Source organism: Papio anubis, chromosome 17 (assembly GCF_008728515.1).
Source record: "Papio anubis isolate 15944 chromosome 17, Panubis1.0, whole genome shotgun sequence".
NCBI classification, from domain to species: Eukaryota; Metazoa; Chordata; class Mammalia; order Primates; family Cercopithecidae; genus Papio; species Papio anubis.
In genome coordinates this window covers 20,851,894-20,871,166 of record NC_044992.1, presented here as the reverse complement: position 1 = coordinate 20,871,166, position 19,273 = coordinate 20,851,894, and the positions used below count along the sequence as shown (strand labels likewise).

General features: G+C 48.7%; 1 protein-coding gene across 8 annotated transcripts; it reads left to right on the top strand.

The window, feature by feature from the left end:
- Window positions 1–647: 647 nt before the first annotated feature.
- On the top strand, window positions 648–16,572 carry LYRM9 (LYR motif containing 9). 8 transcript variants are annotated; one of them, XM_031657431.1, is made up of 6 exons: window positions 687–709; window positions 1,841–1,933; window positions 2,075–2,158; window positions 12,136–12,279; window positions 14,461–14,553; window positions 15,442–16,572. In XM_031657431.1, the coding sequence occupies exons 4-6, from the start codon at window positions 12,154–12,156 to the stop codon at window positions 15,457–15,459; spliced, it is 237 nt and encodes a 78-aa protein (XP_031513291.1). In that variant the 5' UTR covers window positions 687–709; window positions 1,841–1,933; window positions 2,075–2,158; window positions 12,136–12,153; the 3' UTR covers window positions 15,460–16,572. The 8 variants fall into 8 exon arrangements, with proteins under 8 accessions (XP_003912530.1, XP_017805935.1, XP_031513291.1 ...); XM_031657429.1 differs by lacking the exon at window positions 2,075–2,158 and adding an exon at window positions 5,819–6,118 and having other exon boundaries at window positions 688–709; XM_017950446.3 differs by lacking the exons at window positions 1,841–1,933; window positions 2,075–2,158 and adding an exon at window positions 5,819–6,118 and having other exon boundaries at window positions 655–709.
- The last annotated feature ends 2,701 nt before the right edge of the window (window positions 16,573–19,273 follow it).

Here is a 19,273-nt window from a genome sequence, read left to right as displayed (position 1 = left end):
GGGGTTTGTCTTAAGATAATGACTCATCTTTATTTCTTTCAGGATATAAAACTTGTATTTAAATCAATTCAGAGAAGCACTTGAGCTTTAAACATGAGAGAGCAGGGAGAGCGTATTTAATAAAACAGCATTATTTCATTTTCAAAGAATGATACTGGCAGTAGCTCTAAGTTTAAATTTCGTATTCTTTTCCTCAATTATAATTATAGATGGGTCTGAAAGGAAGCATGCTTATTACTGTCATATTTATTCTTTTGACAGGTGTTATGGGACTGTAATTTGATGAAATGATTCAAAACGCAGATTCCTATCCAAACACAATTCTTGTCATCAACACGAGAGGTTCAGGAAAAGTCCTCCAGCAAGCCTTTCAGAGATCTTGAACACCCCTACTATTTTAGCACAATCCATATTCAGGAATAAGGAGGAGAGAGTACCTTTAGGGCTTATATCCGGCGTAGCAACAGCCAGAAGGCAGAGTGGGTGTTTGAGGTAACAGGTAACGAAGGCTGTTAGTGGGGACAGCTTTCCTTTTTAACTGGGTGGGGTCGAATCAAGGAAGAGGCACCCAGTAGGACCCCGAGTCCCGCGCGCGGCCGGCAGAGGGCGCTGGGCTCACCGTCGCCGTGTAGGGGCGGTGCCGCTCAGTCCCCGGGGCGCAGGCGCACTCGTCGCCGCGGCGGCGGGGCTGGCGTTCCCCTGGAGGCTGGTGAGCCGCGCCGCGCAGGCCGAGGCCGAGGGCGGGGGCGCGGGGGCAGCCGCGGCTGGAGCCACTGGGTGGCTGGGGCGGGCTAGGAATGTGGCGGCCTCGGGTGTCCTCGGACCTATAGAAGACCTAGGGGCCACCCGCGCCAGCATTTTTTCCCTCGCGGTCCGCGCTCTTCCCCCGGAGAGCTGGGTGCACCGGAGCGCGGCGCCCGGACTTGACACAGGCCTGGCCGGGCGGCCCTGGAGGAGCAGGAAAGGCCTGCGGCGCGATCGAGGGGCGCGGGGTCCGGTTCAGCCCGGGGGTCCAGCCTCTCAGAGGCTCACGTCCTGGCCACTTTTAAAAGGAGAATGTCCCCTCCACCGTCCCTCTGCCCGCGGCACCTGGTGGCCGGAGCGACCTTGACCTGATGATTTATGCTTCTGCGTAAGAGCAAGTTGCTCCGTGGCCGAAACCCTTTCGCTCCTAGGATTGATCCTTTTTGTGGTTATATTGTTTTAAAAACAGTTTTATTGAGATGTAATTTATGAAGCATACAGTTCACCTATCTAAAGTGCACAATTCAGTGTCTTTTTTTTTTTTAGACGGAGTCTGGCTCTGTCGCCCAGGCTGGAGTGCAGTGGCACGATCTGGGCTCACTGCAAGCTCCGCCTCCTGGGTTCACGCCATTCTCCTGCCCCAGCCTCCCGAGTAGCTGGGACTACAGGCGCCCGCCACTACGCCCGGCTAATTTTTTGTATTTTTTGTAGAGACGGGGTTTCACTGTGTTCGCCAGGATGGTCTCGATCTCCTGACCTCGTGATCCACCCGCTTCGGCCTCCCAAAGTGCTGGGATTACAGGCATGAGCCACCGTGCCCGGCCAATTCAGTGTCTTTTAGTGTATTTGCAGAGTTGTGCAGCCGGCACCATAATTTTTTAGAACATTACCCCCCAAAAGAAACACCTCCTTTAGCTGTCACTCCCCCCTCCTATCTCCTCCCATTCTCCCAGCCCTAGGCAACCACTAATGTACTTCTGTCTCTGTAGATTTGCCTGTTCTGGATGTTTCGTATAAATGGAATCATACATTAAGAAGCCGGTTGTGACTGGCTTCGTTCACTTAGCATAATGTTTTCTGGGTTCACCTGCCATAGGTTCGTGACTTCAGGACAGTTTCCTACTGGCTTTAGTTTCCTCTGGCAACTTGGGAATCAGTTGACATCTGTGGAACTTCTGTTATGGTTCAGGTACTATAAACTGTGGAGGAGTGACTAATAACAGTATATATATAATATACATATATTATATTATAAATAATATATACACAAAATATATAATATATATAAAATATATATATATTTTCTTACTCATTTCCCCTCATTTCACAGGTGTTGAACTAATACCGTGTAGTCTCTTGTCCTCCAGAAGCTTACGGTCAGCAAGGAACAGATAGCCAAGTAAAGTAGGAAAGGGTAAGATGTTCAACGCTGGGCACAGTGGCTCATGCCTGTAATCTCAGCACTGTAGGAGGCTGAGGAAGGAGGATCACTTGAGCCTAGAATTTCGAGACCAACCAGGCCAAGATCTCGTTTCTATAAATAATTTAAAAAATTAGCCAGACGTTGTGGCGTGTGTCTGTGATCCCAGCTACTTGAGAGGCTGAGGTAGAATCGCTTGAGCCCGCGCAGTTGTGACTGCAGTGATCCCTGATCATGCTACTGTACTCTAGCCTGGGTGACAGAGTGAGACCCTGTCTCAGGCCAAAAAAAAAAAAAAAAAAAGATGTTCAAACACTTAAGATGTGCCAGCCCCTGTGCTAGGCACTTTCCATATGTTAGCTAGGTTCGTCTTTAAAGAAGCCCTGTGAGGTGGGTTATTCTTTTCTCCAGTTTACAGTGGGGGAAGCAGAAGTCCAGAGAAGTCAACCAGGTTGACCAGGATTACACAGCTAGTAAATAGCAGAGGTAGGCTTTTAAACTAGGGTTCTTTGTCTCCAAAACCTGCTCTGTAATCACAATAATTATATATGTGTGATTATAATCACAATAAGTGATTACAGAGCAGTGTGATGACTGTAATAGGGGTGTGAATAGCATGGAATGAAAACCTGAAGGAGGTGACAGGGAACTGGACCTCTAAGGATGAAGAGAAATTCTTGAGGCAGGTGAAGAAGTCAAGGTAGGGGAAAGCACAGCATGTTTCAGAGATGATATTAACAACAGCAGTTAGTAGTAAACACGTAGTGTGTGCCAGGCATCATGCTTAGTAGTCTAGGAGCGTTATTTCATTCTTACAACAGTCCTATGTAGGAAATACTATTTATTAGGGACCCCACTGACAGATGGGGAGCAGACTTCGAGATAGAAGTTAAGAAACTCGTCCAGGGTCCTAGAACTAGCAAATGATGGAACCAGGATTTGAACCCAGACTATCTGATCCCAAAGTCCTCCAAGTTCAGTCTGTGGCTAAAATGCAGGAGGTATGGGAAGGACAGCAGGAGGGGAGATTGATGAGAGGGACTGAAACAGATCTCGGAAGGCCATGGGTAGAGAACTCTCTACAGAGGTTCTGAGGAAGGGGAGTGACAGGGTGTGCTTTTTAGGAAGTGTTCTTGGGTGGCACTGTGTGGACTGGGCTGGAAGGAGGGAGACAGATCAGGAGGTATTTGGATAGTCCCAGCCAGGTATGGGTACAAAGCTGGGAACCAAGGTAGTGCCAACAGGGGCGAAGGAGGCAGGAAGCGGGTGAGGGGTCTGGAGAGCCTTGATTGTGTAGGAGAGGGACTGGGGGAGGCAGGGATTGCTGCCCCATTGCTAGCTTGGGAGAACACAGATGTGCAAGATGGAGCCCTGGAGTAGGTGGAGGCGGGAAGCAAAACCACTCCATTCCTATTTTTCAACTTTCCCCGTCAAGAAGAGTAATTGCATATTTAAAAAATGGCCTGTGCAGACTTAATTTAGCTTGTATCAGTGCTCAATAGGGCATAATTTCTGGTTATTTTCTGCAGTTCCATTCTTTCGTTCTTTTTTTAATATATGACTTTTTCTCACTTATTTTTAGGTGCCTATATCAGGACATAGGTTAGGGAAAAGGACAGTGGGGTTAAATGGGACTGTGGGCCTGCTTCTCAACATCTGTGCCAGTGATACCACTTGACTTCCAGGAAATTCCCTTTGTAGCTTTATTTTCTCTTTTTAAAAATTCTGTCATATTCTCCTCTGGATTTGGTAAGAGCTTTGTTGTTAAGCATTTCTTTAGTTGCTCATTTCCTTTATCTGCGTAATTGATGTCAGCCTGGTGACTCTTTCTTTCTTTTGATTTTTTTTCCATCTATATGCAGGGGGAAGCTGCAGATGATGTCCTTGGGTTTCAGAAAGGCATGGAGCAAGGTTTTGTAGAGAAGATTGAGGAGTACTGGATGATAGTGCAGTCAAGTGCCTTTATAAATGCTTGAACCTAGTCGTGCATGAATCCTGCTGGAGTTCTTTGTGGGGTCCTTAGTCCTGATCTGGTCAGTATTTTTATGGGTGGCTCAGACATAGCAGGTGGTTTCACGAAGCAGGTAAGGGCATAGTCTTTGGAATCAAATAGACCTAGATTCTATTCCAGGTCTTGCTCTATACTAGCTTTGTTGCTCCTGGCAAGTTACTTAACCTCTCAGGGCCTCAGTTTCCTCATTTATAAAGTGGGACTAATGATACCTACCTTAAAATATTGTTGTGAGGATTAAATGAGGTAAAATGAAAAGCTCTCAAACTTGGCATGTCCTACCCATTCCCTGGATGGGAGCCATCGGCTTTGCACAAGGCTCAGGGTTGGAGAGCTAGGTATACCAGACTGTTCATCTCTGTAGTCCTAGGGCTGGGTCCAGAGTTGTACACATGCTAGATACTCTGAATGGCATGGCGTAGTTGACTGATGCTTCCAGTATATAGGGTTACTCTCTTTCTCTTTGTCCTTACCCTGTGTTTACCTGGTATGTGACTGTTTCTGTGCTCTTGTTTTGTTGAATTGAGTTGGATAACATTCAGTCATATAACAGACCCCCACCAAGGATGGTGGCAGATTGTGACTCTGGAATGACCTCATAAAATAAAAGATGGGGAAACAGACTTAAGAGCAGCTCAGGAGCTGGGCACAGTGGCTCATGCCTGTAATCACAGCATTTTGGGAGTCCAAGGCAGGTGGATCACCTGAGGTCAGGAGTTTGAGACCAGCCTGGCCAACATGGCGAAACTCCGTCTCTACTAAAAATACAAAAATTAGCTGGGCATGGTGGCATGAACATGTAATCCCAGCTCCTGGGGAGGCTGAGGCAGGAGAATTGCTTGAACCCGGGAGGCAGAGGTTGAGCCAAGATCGCACCATTGCACTCCAGCCTGGGGAACAAGAGCGAAACTCCGTCTCAAAAAAAAAAAGGAAAAAAAGAGCAGTATATGGAAAATTGCCTTTGAGCCAAATGCCAGGGCCACGTGAGGGCCCCAGCAGAGAATGCAGTCTGAGCTGCATTCCTTGAATTCCCAGGTCAAAGGAGGTGACAGGGCCACTGCCTGGGGAGTTGGTCAGAGCATGGCCAAACTGTTGTTTTCTTGTGGGACAGCATGTTTAAGAGTGGTGTCAAAAATAAAGGTATGTGTATTCAGAAGAGGGCAAGTGGGACGGAGACACTTTGAGACGCAACAACACCTCCCAGCTGCTTACACTGGAAAAGGGACTAGGGAGGGGCTGCGATAGTTAACTGTGAATCATGAAAAGCTGGACTTGGGAGTAGGTGAGGGAAGATTTTGTCCCAAAGAGTAGAGCTTAGACCAGTGAGTGGAACTTTACAGTGGGGAATTTTAACTCAGAACTGGAGGGACTTTCCACTATTTTGAACAGAGTGAAAATGGGGGACTTGTGAGTTCCCTGCCACTTGGAGCACATGTAGGGAGAAAAGCTGGGTGGCTCCCTGCCAGGTATGTTTTTAAAGCAATTTTTTATTAGGAAAAATTTCCAAATATATGGAAGTTGAAATAACAGCGCAGTGTTCACCCTTAACACCTACCATCTAAATGCGATCTGAACATTCTGTTGCATTTCTTCATCTTCCTCACTCTTCTCTCTGTGCTGTCTTTTGCTGAACTATTTGAAAGGAGGTTGCAGACCTGATGACACGTCACCTCTAAATCCTTTCGCCGGCATCTCCTGAGAGTAAGGTGATTCTCCTGCGTAACGACATCAGTCTCATGACCCAAGAAAATTCGTAACTCACACTACCGTTTTCACGTCCAGTGAAGATTTTCGTTCAGGAATTCGGCAAATCACTGTGACCACCATGTGGAGAATGGCTGGTGGGGCCTGAGGGCAGGTGGATACCCTTCCAGCAACCCCGGCAAGAGCCTGAACTAGAGGCCTGACCTAGAGTAATGTGGGGTGATGAAGGCTGTTTCAAGGTAACCACTGAGCATGGTGGCCGGGTCGGTGAGGGCTTTCAGGAGGAGAAGCCAGGCCACAGAGCTGAGTGTGGAAGAGGCAGGAGGTGTGCAGGAAGCAGAGAGGGGCACAGTAGGCAGAAGTAGGAGGATTCGTTCAAAATAGAAATTGAATGTCCACCAGGATAGTTCATTTTATGTGTCAACTTGACTGGGCCACAGGAGGCCCAGGTATTTGGTCAAACATTATTCTGGGTGTTTCAATGTGGGTATCTGTGGATGAGATTAACATTTAAATTGTTCGATGGAGTAAAGCACACAGTCCTCTATAATATGGGTGAGCCTTTTCCAATCCATTGAAGGCCTTAATAAAACGAAAAGTCTAAGCCTTCCCTGAGTAAGAGAATTCTCTTGCCTGTGGCTTTCGAACTGGGACATAAGCTCTTCCGGGTTCTACAGCAGCTTCCAGCCTTTGTATTTGAACTGGCACATTGGCTCTGCAGATTTTGGACTTGCCAATCTCCATAATTGCACGAGCCAGTTCATTATAATAAACTTCTCTCTCTCTCTCTCACACACACACACACACACACACACACACACACACCCTCCTATAGGTTCTATTTCTCTGGAGAACCCCAACGAATACATCTACTCCACACCAGACATTCTGTCCCAGTACCGAGACCATAACAGGCAAACACAGCATGGGCTGTTAAGGAGTGTGCCATACAGGACTCGGTTTGCCTGGACTAGGCCGTGGATGATGAGAGGTGCAGATGAGGGGTAGGTAGGGGCCAGATCGAGAGGGGCCTTGCAGGCCATGGACAGAAGCCTGGATTTTATTCTGTAGACCAGTGCTTTCCACACTTCAGGACCCTCGTGATTTTTGCCGGGTCCACATTTCAATTGCATTATTTGTTTGATACATTAAAAAAAAAAAAATCAATTTTATGCCCATTTGAAAAAAATGCTTTAGGCCATTAATACCTATGAAAACGTGTTTTTTCCCCCTCATTACACATGAAAATAAATGTAAAATCATTACAATAAAAAATACTGGCCATAGGCCGGGCGCGGTGGCTCAAGCCTGTAATCCCAGCACTTTGGGAGGCCGAGACGGGCGGATCACGAGGTCAGGAGATCGAGACCATCCTGGCTAACACAGTGAAACCCCGTCTCTACTAAAAATACAAAAACTTAGCCGGGCGAGGTGGCAGGCGCCTGTAGTCCCAGCTACTCGGGAGGCTGAGGCAGGAGAATGGCCTGAACCTGGGAGGCGGAGCTTGCTGTGAGCTGAGATCCGGCCACTGCACTCCAGCCTGGGTGACAGAGCGAGACTCCGTCTCAAAAAAAAAAAAAAAAAAATACTGGCCATATACTACTTAAAATGATTTCAGGTATTTGTTCTACATTTTGGGAAAAGTTGCCATGAATGATGGGGGAAGGGGTGGATATTAGGGGTTTTATGAAGGACAGGACACTTTGAGATTTATGTTTTAGAAAGAGTCACTCTGGCTCTTGGGCAGAGTAGGATGGCAGAAAATGGACTGGAAGACAGGGAGACCAGCTAGGGGCTGTTTCAGTTGTCCCAGACAGAGTCTGACCCAAGGGTATGCAGTGGAGTAGAGAGGAAGGGAAAAATATGAGGGGCATTCAGAGGTGAAATTTGATAGGACTTAGAAACCAGTGGCATGAGGCCCAGCGTGGTGGCTCATGCCTATAATCCTAGCACTTTGGGAGGCTGAGGTGGGCGGATCACCTGAGGTTGGGAGTTCGAGACCAGCCTGACCCAACATAGAGAAACCCCATCTCTACTAAAAATACAAAATTAGCCAGGTGTGGTGGCGTGCGCCTATAATCCCAGCTACTAAGGAGAATCACTTAAACCCAGGAGTGGGAGGTTGTGGTGAGCTGAGATTGCGTCATTGCACTCTAGCCTGGGCAACAAGAGCGAAACTCCATCTCAAAAAAAAAAAAGAAAAGAAAAGAAAGAAACCAGTGGCACGGGGATTGAAGAGGAGGAGGAACCTGGGTTGACTGATGATTTTGGTTTGGTTGCCTGGGAAGATGGAGCAGCCATCACAGAGGCAGGAAGCCAGGGTGCAGAGGCCAAGATCAAGTCCAAAGGGCAGGGCAAGGGAGGTAAGTGTTGCCAGGCCCAGAGGCTTAGACTGCAGTTTTAGCAATGATGCTATGAGGTTCATTGCCCCTTAAATAATAGCAAACCCACGCTTTAAATCAAATTAAAACATTTTAGTTTAGCTCTTCTAAGTGGACCCACACATGTATTCTCTACTAGTTATTACTGAGAATGACTAAGTATTATAATTGAGCTGAAAATAATCTGCCGCCCATACTTGCTGGGTTGGTTACTAAGTATTGCTTGAGTTTTTAAGTAATGAAACAAAGTTGTGCTCTTTCCAAATGTTAATTTTGAGGACTGCAGATGGTAACCATCTGTTCCGCGACTAGCATTTTACAATATTTGATTACTACTTTATATAGTTTGGGGAAGCCTGCCAGTGGAGTCTACCCATCAGGTTGGGGACTTTGGTGGTATGTCTCCTGTGGTTGCCCCTCATGGTCTTGGTCACCCTGGAACGGGTTCCCCTCTGATTTCTGGGTGGTGAGTCAGACTGGCACGGTCATGATTGATAGCAGGAGGAACTTGAGAAGCCCTGTCTTGTCTGACTCTTCCTTACAGCCTGGAATCATCAGAGGGCATCATAGAAGAATTTGTGAGGTCAGGGTCTGTCCATCAGTTACAAGTTTTGGGTTACAAGTGACAAAACAATGAACCCCAGCTGCTTTGGTGAAAGGGGATTAATTGGCTCAGATCACTGAGAAGTCTAGGGGAAGGACTTCCTTCAGGTAGATGGTTTTAGGGCCAAAATGAATTCTTTTTTTTTTTTTTTTTTTGAGTCAGAGTCTCACTTTGTATCATCCAGGCTGAGTGCCATGGTATGATCACAGCTCACTGCAGCCTTGACTGCCGAAGCTCAAGGGATCCTCCCATCACAGCCTCTTGAGTAGCTGGGACTACAGGCGTGTGCCACCATGCCCAGTTAGTTTTTTATTTTTTGTAGAGACAGGGTCTGCCTATGTTACTCAGGTTGGTCTCAAACTCCTGGCTTCAAGCAGTCCACCCATCTCAGCCTCCCAAAGTGCTGGGATTACAGGCATGAGCCACCACCCCTGGCCCAAATAAATTCTTTGGGCTTGTTTTTATCTCAGGGTCTCAGTTCTGCCTTCTGCTATGTGAGTGTGGTCTCAGGCTTCTCGAGGAGGCAGGATGGCTTCACTGAGAGAGGATCAAATCCTGCCAGCATCAAGTTTAGTGGGAAGGAGCTAGAGTCCTTTCACGCCACTTCTGCAAAAGTGTTGCGATGCACTGTGATTGGACTAGCTTTTGTCACATGCCCGTGTGTGAGCCAGTCCTTATACCCACGTGGATGCAGGGCTCTGATAGTCCCACTCAGACCTTCTGGGCTGAGGCCTGGGGAGGGGTGCACCCCAGATCACACACTGGGGCTACTAGAAGGGAGACTGGATGGTGGGAGTCAGACAACCACCTGTCTACTCCAGCATCAGAGCAAGAGCCCAGGGAACCAGGAGGAATTGGCTAACGTAGCTGAAGAGACACGTTTATTGTTGCCGAGGAGATAATGGGATGTAAATGGAATGAAGGAGCCTCCGGAACCAGCTACTTCCTAAGCTTCCCTCCTTAGTTTAAGGGCATCTGATGGATTTAGTTTCTGGTTCTTTTTGCGAGGTGAGGGGAGGGTTTTTTTTTTTTTTTTTTTCTTATATGTTTCTTTAAAACTAAGGCCAGTCACTAGATCTCTTTTAGCTCCTTCATCTGGAACATAGAGGGTGTCTCTCTGTACAGAGGAGACAGTAGCTTCATTCTGTTTAGTTAACAGTGAGTGAAGCCCACTGTGGGCCAGGCGCTCAGCCCAGGGAGAGCCACAGGCAAGGTAGCAGATGAGTCCCTGGCAGCACCATGAGGGGGCACTGCAGCCCCACAGAGGACAGGGTGAGTGCCTCTGTCTCCAGAGAGGGACCGTGGGTAAGGGCTTCCAGGAGGAAGGACACTGAGCTGAGCCTGGAAGGATGAACAAGGTTCCTCACATGGAGAAGATGGGAAGGAGTCCATGGCCGGGGAACTGCATGTGCACCAAAAGGCACCACATTTGGTGGTTTGAGGGGTCTGGGAACAGTTCATGAGACTGACTGGGATGTGCCCAGGACACTGATTCCAGAGCTCACATGGTACAGGGTGGAGGAGACTGGAGTGACAGGCCAGGTACTGGGACACCAGGCAGATGCTGTGGCAGAGGTTCAGGCAGGAGCCTGATAAAAGCTTTGCAAGCCCATATATTCTAGAACCTACCATTTAAAACAATCTATACTCTGGGAGGCTGAGGCAGGAGAATGGCGTAAACCCGGGAGGCGGAGCTTGCAGTGAGCTGAGATCCGGCCACTGCACTCCAGCCTGGGCGACAGAGCGAGACTCTGTCTAAAAAAAAAAAAAAAAAAAAAAAAACAATCTATACTCTCATAGTTCCCTTAAAAAAGAAGAGGTTAGGCTAGAGTTGTGGGTTTTTTAGAGAGAGAGTGTTAATACAGAGAAGAATATGGGTTCTGCAGACACAAAAGAGAGCTTGCTGTGTAATTCCATTTATACAAAACTCTGGAAAATGCATCAGTTGCCTGGGGATGGGGACGTAGGGAGGGCGGGAGGGATGGATTACAAAGGGTATGAGGTAAATTTTGGGAATGATGGATATGTTCATTCTCTTGATTATGGCGGTGATTTCTCTGGTGTGTACCTGTGGCAGCACTTATCAAATTACATACTTTAAGTATGTGAAGTTGGTTATATGTCAACTATACCTTTTTTTTTTTTTTTTTTTTTAAAAAAAAGAAGGCTCTGAAACCAGACTGCCAGAGTTCAAATCCAAGCTCCAGCTTTATCAGCTGTGTGATCTTGGGCAAGTTATCAGACCTCTCTGTGACTGTGTTCATTAATCACATGTGAAGTGGAGACAAACAAGTGCTCATTGTGATTCTCTTTTTTTTTTTTGAGATGGAGTCTTGCTTTGTCACCTAGGCTGGAGTGCAGTGGTACTATCTCGGCTCACTGCCATTTCCACTTCTGGGGTTTAAGTGATCCTCCTGCCTCAGCCTCCCAAGTAGCTGGGATTACAGGCATGTACCACTAAGCCTGGCTGATTTTTGTATTTTTAGTGGAGACGGAGTTTCACCATGTTGACCAGGCTGGTCTCGAACTCCTGACCTTAAGTAATCTGCCCAACTTACAGGTGTGAGCCACCACACCCAGCCCACTGTGATTTTTATGATAACTCATAGCAAAATGAAATCACGTGCCCACGCTGTGGTGACTCTGTCCAGCACCTTCTCTGTGCAGAGTCCTCTAGATTCATGTTTCTCAGACTTTAAAATGTGCATACAAATCTCCTGGCATCCTTGTTAAAATGCAGGTTTGATTTGGTGGGTGTGAGGTGGGGCCTGAGACTGCATTTCTGTTGATCTCCCGGTGCTGTGGGTTTTGCTGGCTCAGGAGCACACTTTGAGTTTTGAGGCTCAGGCCTGTAGGCATTCTCCCCTCTGTGGCTTGGTGCCCTCACCAGACCAGGACTGATGTCGGAGCTGGTTTCCTAGTGATTTTCCTAGTGATTGCCCCTCAGGGTCTTCCTGCTTATCTACCCTACCCTGCCTGTGAGGGACACCTACTCACGCACCATCTGAAGTTGAGTTCCAGAAAGAAGACGCCAGGGCTGAGGCTGTACATCTCCCTCCACACTCACCCTTGGTCTTGCGGGCCTGCTCTGGGCTAGAGCTTCTGTAGGACTGAATGCCCAGCCCACCGCAAGGCGCAGGCTCCATGGGATGGGACAGGAGGGGCCACTGTACTGCACCAAGGCTGCTTCCCAGAGTACTGGGACCTGGGGGTCAGGGCTGAGTATAGAACTTGGCTTGATGCCCTAGAAGTGATGCTCCTTGTTTTCCAGGGACAGAAGGTCTCACGGATGGCCCCGCTGCCAGGGGCAGAACTGGTTCAGAGGCCACTGCAGCTCTACCGATACTTGCTGCGCTGTTGCCGGCAGCTGCCGACCAAGGGCATCCAGCAGCATTACAAGCATGCTGTCAGGCAGGTGGGAGCTGGGTCCACCAGGTCTGGGGGCTGCCTCTAATGGCAGGCTTGGGGGGTGGGTCAGAGGTCAAGGCCAGGGCACAGAGCTAGTCTCTGAGATGGTGGTGAGGTGGCAGTGTGGTAAGAGCCACAGGAAACCAGTGCTGGGCAGCCCAGCTCCTCTCTGTCGAGGAAACACAGGGTGCATCAGCCAGCATACCAGCTGTGCTAGGACGCGTATGAGGCAGCTAAGTGGGTAATTAAAATAGACTGTGGGGCACGACATCATTTAGGCAGGCATCCCTGCCAACAGTGTACAACTTGAATTTAATCCTGAGAAAACATCAGGTAAACCCAAATTGAGAGGTCATCTACCACACAACTAATAGGCCTGTGCTCATCAAAAATGTCAGTGTCGTGAAACACAAAGAAAGGCAGAACTGTTCTGGATTAGAGAACTCAAGAGATATGGTGACTAAATGTAATGTATGATCCTAGACCAGAAAAAAATTGCTGTAAAGAATATTACTGGGAGCCAGGCATGGTGGCTCATGCCTGTAATCCCAGCATTTTGGGAGGCTAAGGCAGGCAGATTGTTTGAGCTCAGGAGTTCAAGACCAACCTGGTCTTTTCTACAGAAAAATCAAACAATGAGTTGGGAGGATTGCTTGAACCCAGGAGGTCGAGGCTGCAATGAGCTGTGATTGTGCCACTGCATTCTCACCTGGGTGACAGAGTGAGAACCTGCCTAAAAACAAAACAAAACAAAACAAAACAAAACACTGTTACTGGTGCAGTGTATGAAATTGGAATGTGGGCTATAGATTATAGTGTTGTTTCAATGTTGAGTCTTCTGCATTTGATTATTGTGGTTATGTCAGAGAATGCCCTTGTCATTAGGAAATACACATGGGAATGTTTAGGGGTAAGGACGGGGTGTCTGTAACTTATTCTTAAATGCTTCTGAAAAGACTTATACATACTTATATAAAGAGAATGGTAAAGCAAGTGTAGCAAAATGTTAACAATCAGTGATTCTGATAGGAAATTATTTGTATTATTATCACAGCTTTCTGCAAGTGAGAAATCATTTCCAAATAGAAAGTTAGCTAAAATTCATACAAATATAATATGGAAAGTTAAAAAAAAAAAAAAAAGAGGTGGCAGTAGCCACAGAGGGCTGTGGAGACGTGGAGAAGGGAGCAGTTAGCTGTCTGGGGAGTCAAGGAGGGCGTCCCAGAGGTGGATGCTGAGGGGGCTCCTAAAGATGAGCAGGGGGATGTGTGGGGCTGGGAGTGACGGGGAGGGAAAGAGGCCAGTTCTGTTTCTTTTTGAGATGGAGTTTCACTCTGCACACAGGCTGGAGTGCAACGGTGCAATCTCGGCTCACCACAACCGCCGCCTCCCTTAGCCTCCTGAGGGATTCTCCTCCCTTAGCCTCCTGAGTAGCTGGGATTATAGGCATGCGCCATCACACCCAGCTAACTTTGTATTTTTAGTAGAGATGGGATTTATCTATGTTGTCAGGCTGGTCTCGGGCTCCAGACCTGAGGTGATCTGCCCACCTTGGCCTCCCAAAGTGCTGTGATTACAAGCGTGAGCCACCACGTGTGGCGCCAGTTCTTTTTGGAAAGCAAAACCTGAATCTTAGATTGCTTCTCAAGGGTGAACATCTGGTCAAAAGCAAACAGCATCCCATGCTCTGCATTGGGCCTGGGTGGATTTCCTGAAACTACTCTGTCTACTGCCTCCCCTTCCTTCCCTGTGTGGCTTTCCTAGCACTGGGCTGAGAGAAGCCCTACTTCTTCCTCCCTGCTCTGAAACCTATGCAGAGATCTCACCCTGGGGAAAACAGCTTCTTCTGAGGAAGAGAGATGGAAGTTTCCCCTTGGCCTCCACTGCCTGATAGCTTTTGGGCTCAGCTTGATTTAGGGGTAACTTGGGGGCCAGTCTTTGCACCCACCCTGGTGGCTTTGCAGTCACATAGACTAAGATTCAAATGCTATTGTTCAGCAGCCAAGGGGGGATTTCTGAGCCTCTGTTTCCTCATCTCTGTGTGGGATAATCATAACTGTCTATGGGGGATGAAGAGAGCTGCTGGGTATACAGTGCCCAGCAGTGTCCCTGGCCTGTGACTGGTGCTCTGAAGCTGTCGGTCCTGGGAATTTTGCCTAGTCATCTTTCCTTATGCTGAAACTTGCAGAGTTTTCGGGTTCATTCAGATGAAGACAACCCTGAGAGAATCCAGCAGATTATTAAAAGGGCCATTGAAGATGCTGACTGGATCATGAACAAAGTAGGTGCTTGGCCCCCGGGCTCTGCCTGCGAGCTGGGGTGATGATGGCTGTGATCCCCATGACCACTAGAGGCCACTCCTGCCCCACAGTTGAGAATGGTCCCTGTGGAGGAGGCCACCAGCCAGCTGCTTCCCTCCTCCAGAAGCTGAAAGGTGAAGGCAGATCCCTTCTGGTTGCAAGTGGGGAGGGGCTCTTACTCTTCGTCCTTCAAGGCAAATTTCCGCCCAACAGTGCTGATGGAATTGAGAGGGTCAGTAGGAAGAAGGAGGGGAAGCTATAGTGCCAGCGCCGGAAGTGGCGCTCTGACGCCGCAGACAGGAAAGCTGTCCTGGGGAGGGACTCCCTGTCTGGGGGGCGTATTCACACTGGGGCAGAATTATGGAGGAAACATTCAGTATGTTTTGGTGGAGGAAGGGAGGGAGTCAGGAATGTTGACTGGCTTCTTGGCCCTTAGATGCTGGTATTAGGAGGCCCTAGAGAGTTGGAGTGTGCCCCTACCTCCCTGTCCTTCTAACTCACTCTCCAGATATGGGACCCAGCATCCATTTTTAAAAACCCAGTGATTATAGCAACTGGCTTCCAAGGGTCCTCCTCCACCTGGGATTTTTTTTTCCCCCTGAAACAAGACTCAGAGAGGACAGGCACCCCAGTTTCCTTATTATCCTCCCTCCCCACCCCGTCAGCTTCCTTTTTCATTAAAGAAGAAAGGGAGTCCAGGCATGAACTAGAGATTTGGCTGCCCAGGGCCTCTTGCCTGGGTTTCACCACCTCCAAGAAGCCCCTGCAGGAGGCAGGTGAGGTCCAGATGATGGAGGCTTGAGATTTCCCCAGAGTCCTCCTGCCCCTGTTGGCTTCCCTCCTCCACTTCAAATCTCTCTGTCTTGCAGTATAAAAAACAAAACTGAGAGCCCGGAGAGTGAGCCTTCCTGCCTCTGGAAGTTGAGAGGCGCCTCTTCTGGAGCTCAACAGCAGCAGCAGGTTTGGAAGATCCATTGGCCTTGTTGGCTGAAAGCTAGAAATCAAGGGAGAAGCTGACCTTGCTTCGGAGGCTCCTCTTGCCGCCGCCATGTTGCCAGCATCCTTTATGTTTGCACTTCCAGCCGCTTATGATGTGAAATTTGGGGAGAATGTGGTATTTTTTTGTTTCTTTTGTGTATTTTTTATTTTTGTGTTTTTGTTCTTTTACTTTTCTCTGAAAGTGATTCATTTATTCTGGAGATCTCTTTATCATTCTCTGAGTCCCAGAGCAGATGTCCCCTCAGGTAGCAACCTGTACAGAAGAAAGCGCGTGGGTTTTAGAAGCAGACAGATCTGGATTTGAATCCCAGATTCAGTAAGATGAAGGTGAAGTGCCTCACACAGGATGTGGCACATGACAGTGCCTGAAGGGCTCCCTCCAAGGAAGCCATCCTGCCCCACCCCCTCCTCTTTTCCTGCAGCGCCCTGCACAGCTCTGCTCCAGTACACACCGCGTCGGGTCTCAGTTATTTGTTTGCGAGGTTGCCCTGTCCCTGCTTGTAGCCCCTGAGCCCTCACAGTTGTCACACACCCAGCAGTCTGCCAAAGAGCTGCTTTTCCTGACCACTGTCTCTCTATGCCCAGGGAAGTCAAAGCCCTGGGCCTTGCCTTCAGGGAGTTGACAGTGTCCGTGAAGTGGTGAAGTGCCCACCACATGAACCAAGGAGAGACACCAAAGCAGCTGCGGTGGACTCTGGCCTGTCCAAGCCTCTGCGCACCTGCAATCTGTTTCCACTGGCCCTTCCCTGCTTTGCCACCATTGTGGAAGAATAGAAGGGAGGGGGAGAAGGTGGGTGGGCTCAGGGAGAATGATCAGAGTGGCCAGAAGATGCAGAGATAAGTCCCACTGGGATTTGAGTATTCCCTAAGGGCACTCAGTCACAGGGATGAAGTAGTGTGTGTTTGTATCCTTGTAATTGTGTGAGTTAAAATGACTCAGAGATATTTATGTGTGCGTGTGTACTCCGCTGACAATGAAGTAAATATATCAATTTGTGAAAGCTCGTGTGTCTTCTCAACTGATAAACCTTACATTCCCTAAGCATACGTTGTCCCCCTCCTGAGTGTCATCCACTCTTGAGAACCTACAGTCAAGTCAGACAAAGCTGCCCAGGAGGGGTCATTCTTCAGAGAAGGTGACTGGGACTGGCCCCACTGCTAGACAACAGTTGATGAGGTCACATCTGCCCCACTAGGGTATGAGCAAGCTGAGGGGTTTCAGGCTAGGGCCAAAGCTGAGCCAGGCCCCTGTCCGCACCCCGTCATTGAGCTGGGGGCCCCTTCTCAGGTGGCAGGGCTGTATTGTAATCATAGGAGTGGGGGCAGCTGTATCCCAGATGTTTTCCCAGCAGGAGAGAAATGAGTGAAGGCTGACAAAGGTTTGGGATAGAGTTAGTGTCACTGGCTCTTGACCAACTCCTGGAGTGGTTCTGTGACCTGTGGTTCCTGGGTAGGTCCTTGGTCCAGCTGTGCTGACTCGCCATGTGTCAGACGGTGGGTGCCCAGCTCCAGCATGCGGCTGGCCTGAGAGGGAGCCAGCAAGGGGTGGGGTGGGTGCACGGTGTGTTGGTTGCTCTCCCCGAGCCCCTGTGCTGCCACTGAGGGTAGCGAGCCCGGTCGTGCAGGGGCCCACGGTAGGGGAGGCAGGATGCATGTGGCACTGTGCACACAGGGGCGCTGTTGAAGCCTGGGAGAGCCTCCCATCAGCAGCAGCCTTGCCTTCCAGCCTGCCCTCTGACTTTCACTACTCCCAGCCCTGTGTGGACCGTGGGGATGGGTCCTTCATTTCTCCTCTCAATGCTCGAATGCCCAGAGTTGAAGGTTTCCAGAGTAGCCTCCAAGCAAATGGAAGAAGGAGACGAAGGTTTGACCCAGAGTCAGCCAGTGTGGCCTGCTGGAAGGGGCTCTGGAGATACACACACCTGAATTTGAATCCCAGTCTGTCACTTAGTGGTGGTGTGATTTGGGGCAGATTTGTTAACCTGTCAGGCTCACTTTTTTCACTGCTACAGGTTGCACATCCCACGGGGTGGTGAGATTATGGCAGTGCACACAGATGGGCTGTCAGCCATGTGGCTTCCATCTCTTGTCTTTGGTTTACCTGGTGACGATACTTCTCTCCTTTTCTTTTCTTTTTTTTTTTTTTTTGAGATGGGGTTTTACACTGTTGCCCAGGCTAGAGTGCAGTGGCACAATCTCAGCTCACTGCAACCTCTGCCTCCCGGGTTCAAGTGATTCTCCTGCCTCAGCCTCCTGAGAAGCTGGGATTATAGACGCCCGCCACCACACCCAGCTAATTTTTGTATTTTTAGTAGAGTTGGGGTTTCACCATGCTGGCCAGGCTGGACTTGAACTCCTGACCTCAAGTGATCTGCCTGCCTCGGCCTCCCAAAGTGCTGGGATTACAGGTGTGAACTACCGTGCCCAGCCTACGCTTCTCTTTAAGTGGGTCCTTACGGCTCTCCCTGGTGTCCACTGCACAAGCAAAGTGTCAGCAGGAAAGCATCTGACACGTGTTGTCCACACTTAGATACTCCTTTGGATTCACATTGCCTTTCTGGGGTACATTTGCATTATAAAGTTTCTGGGTTTATCTGTGTAGCGAAAGACAGATGTTAAAACCCACAAGGGCCTCCTTTGCAAGACCCTGCATATCTGAGGCTGACTCCTGCGGCAGTGCTAGCCTTGAGTCCTACACGAGCACATGATGCCTGGGGCAGAGCCTGTCCTGCACTGTGCAGTTCCATTTCTCGCCCGTGTGCCCACCCTGTCTTCACTGAACATTTACTGCACAGTCTTCGCTCCACGCAGGAAGGGACTCACAGTCTAAGGGAAAGACAGGCGTGGATTGCCTGGAGGTTGCGCCATTGTGGCTCATAGGATGTGATCATAACATAGATTTATCTTTTTCTCTCACAATTCCTTTGTATATTTTTTCTGGAGGTTCCTGTTCTCCCTGTCCCTGGATGAAAACTGAGACAAAGTCTCAAACATTCTTGGCTGGACTCAAATTTTAAAAACCCAAAGCTATGGCTACTTTTAAGTCACAAAACAGTTTCAATGCATGAAGTGAAATGTCCAGTCTCAGGAAAATAACATTTCAAAACTTGAATTAAGATTCAGGCATCTCCCTTTTTCCCAGTTGGGATCTGCTGCAGAGAGACCTCTGTCAGAGAAGGGGACAGAAGCATCTTTGCTAGCTTGCGAGAGGGGCATTTCAGGCCAAGGAGTAGTTTAAGCAAAGGGCAGAAGTAGCACCACTTGTTCAGGGACTCGCATGCTGCTTGGTGTGGTTAAGACATCGTGGTGAGTGGAGAAAATAGGGGTGGAAGTAGAGGGTGTGAGGCTGGAATACACCACGGGAACCAAATCGTGCAGAGCCTTGCAGGCCTTGCTAAGGAGTTTGGACCTTCTCCAAAGGGGCGATTTTGTAATCAACCCTTTATGTAGTTGTCTCCTCCACCAAAGAGTGAAGCCCTTGAAGCCAGGAACCAGGTATTGGTCATTACAGAACCCTCCAGGCCAGTTGTGTGTCTGCTGCCCAGGCTGTGAGCTCTTAAGTGTTGGCTTAATGGAAAGAATGATGATCGCAGGCAAACCGTGATGTCTGTCTTTCGTTCGTTCGTTTCTCACTGCTTTCTAGTAATGAGAAAGGCTGGGAGATGGTGAGTATTTCTTGGCTAAGTCTTCTTACCACCGATG

What these genes read in the sequence shown, in the direction of transcription:
- LYRM9 (XM_009189925.4), top strand. Translation starts at nt 9,843, where the DNA reads ATGGATTTAGTTTCTGGTTCTTTTTGCGAG. An exon ending in TTTCTGGTTCTTTTTGCGAG is followed by an intron (nt 9,873 to 12,135) that starts GTGAGGGGAGGG and finishes CTTGTTTTCCAG; the next exon opens with GGACAGAAGGTCTCACGGAT. An exon ending in ACAAGCATGCTGTCAGGCAG is followed by an intron (nt 12,280 to 14,460) that starts GTGGGAGCTGGG and finishes TGAAACTTGCAG; the next exon opens with AGTTTTCGGGTTCATTCAGA.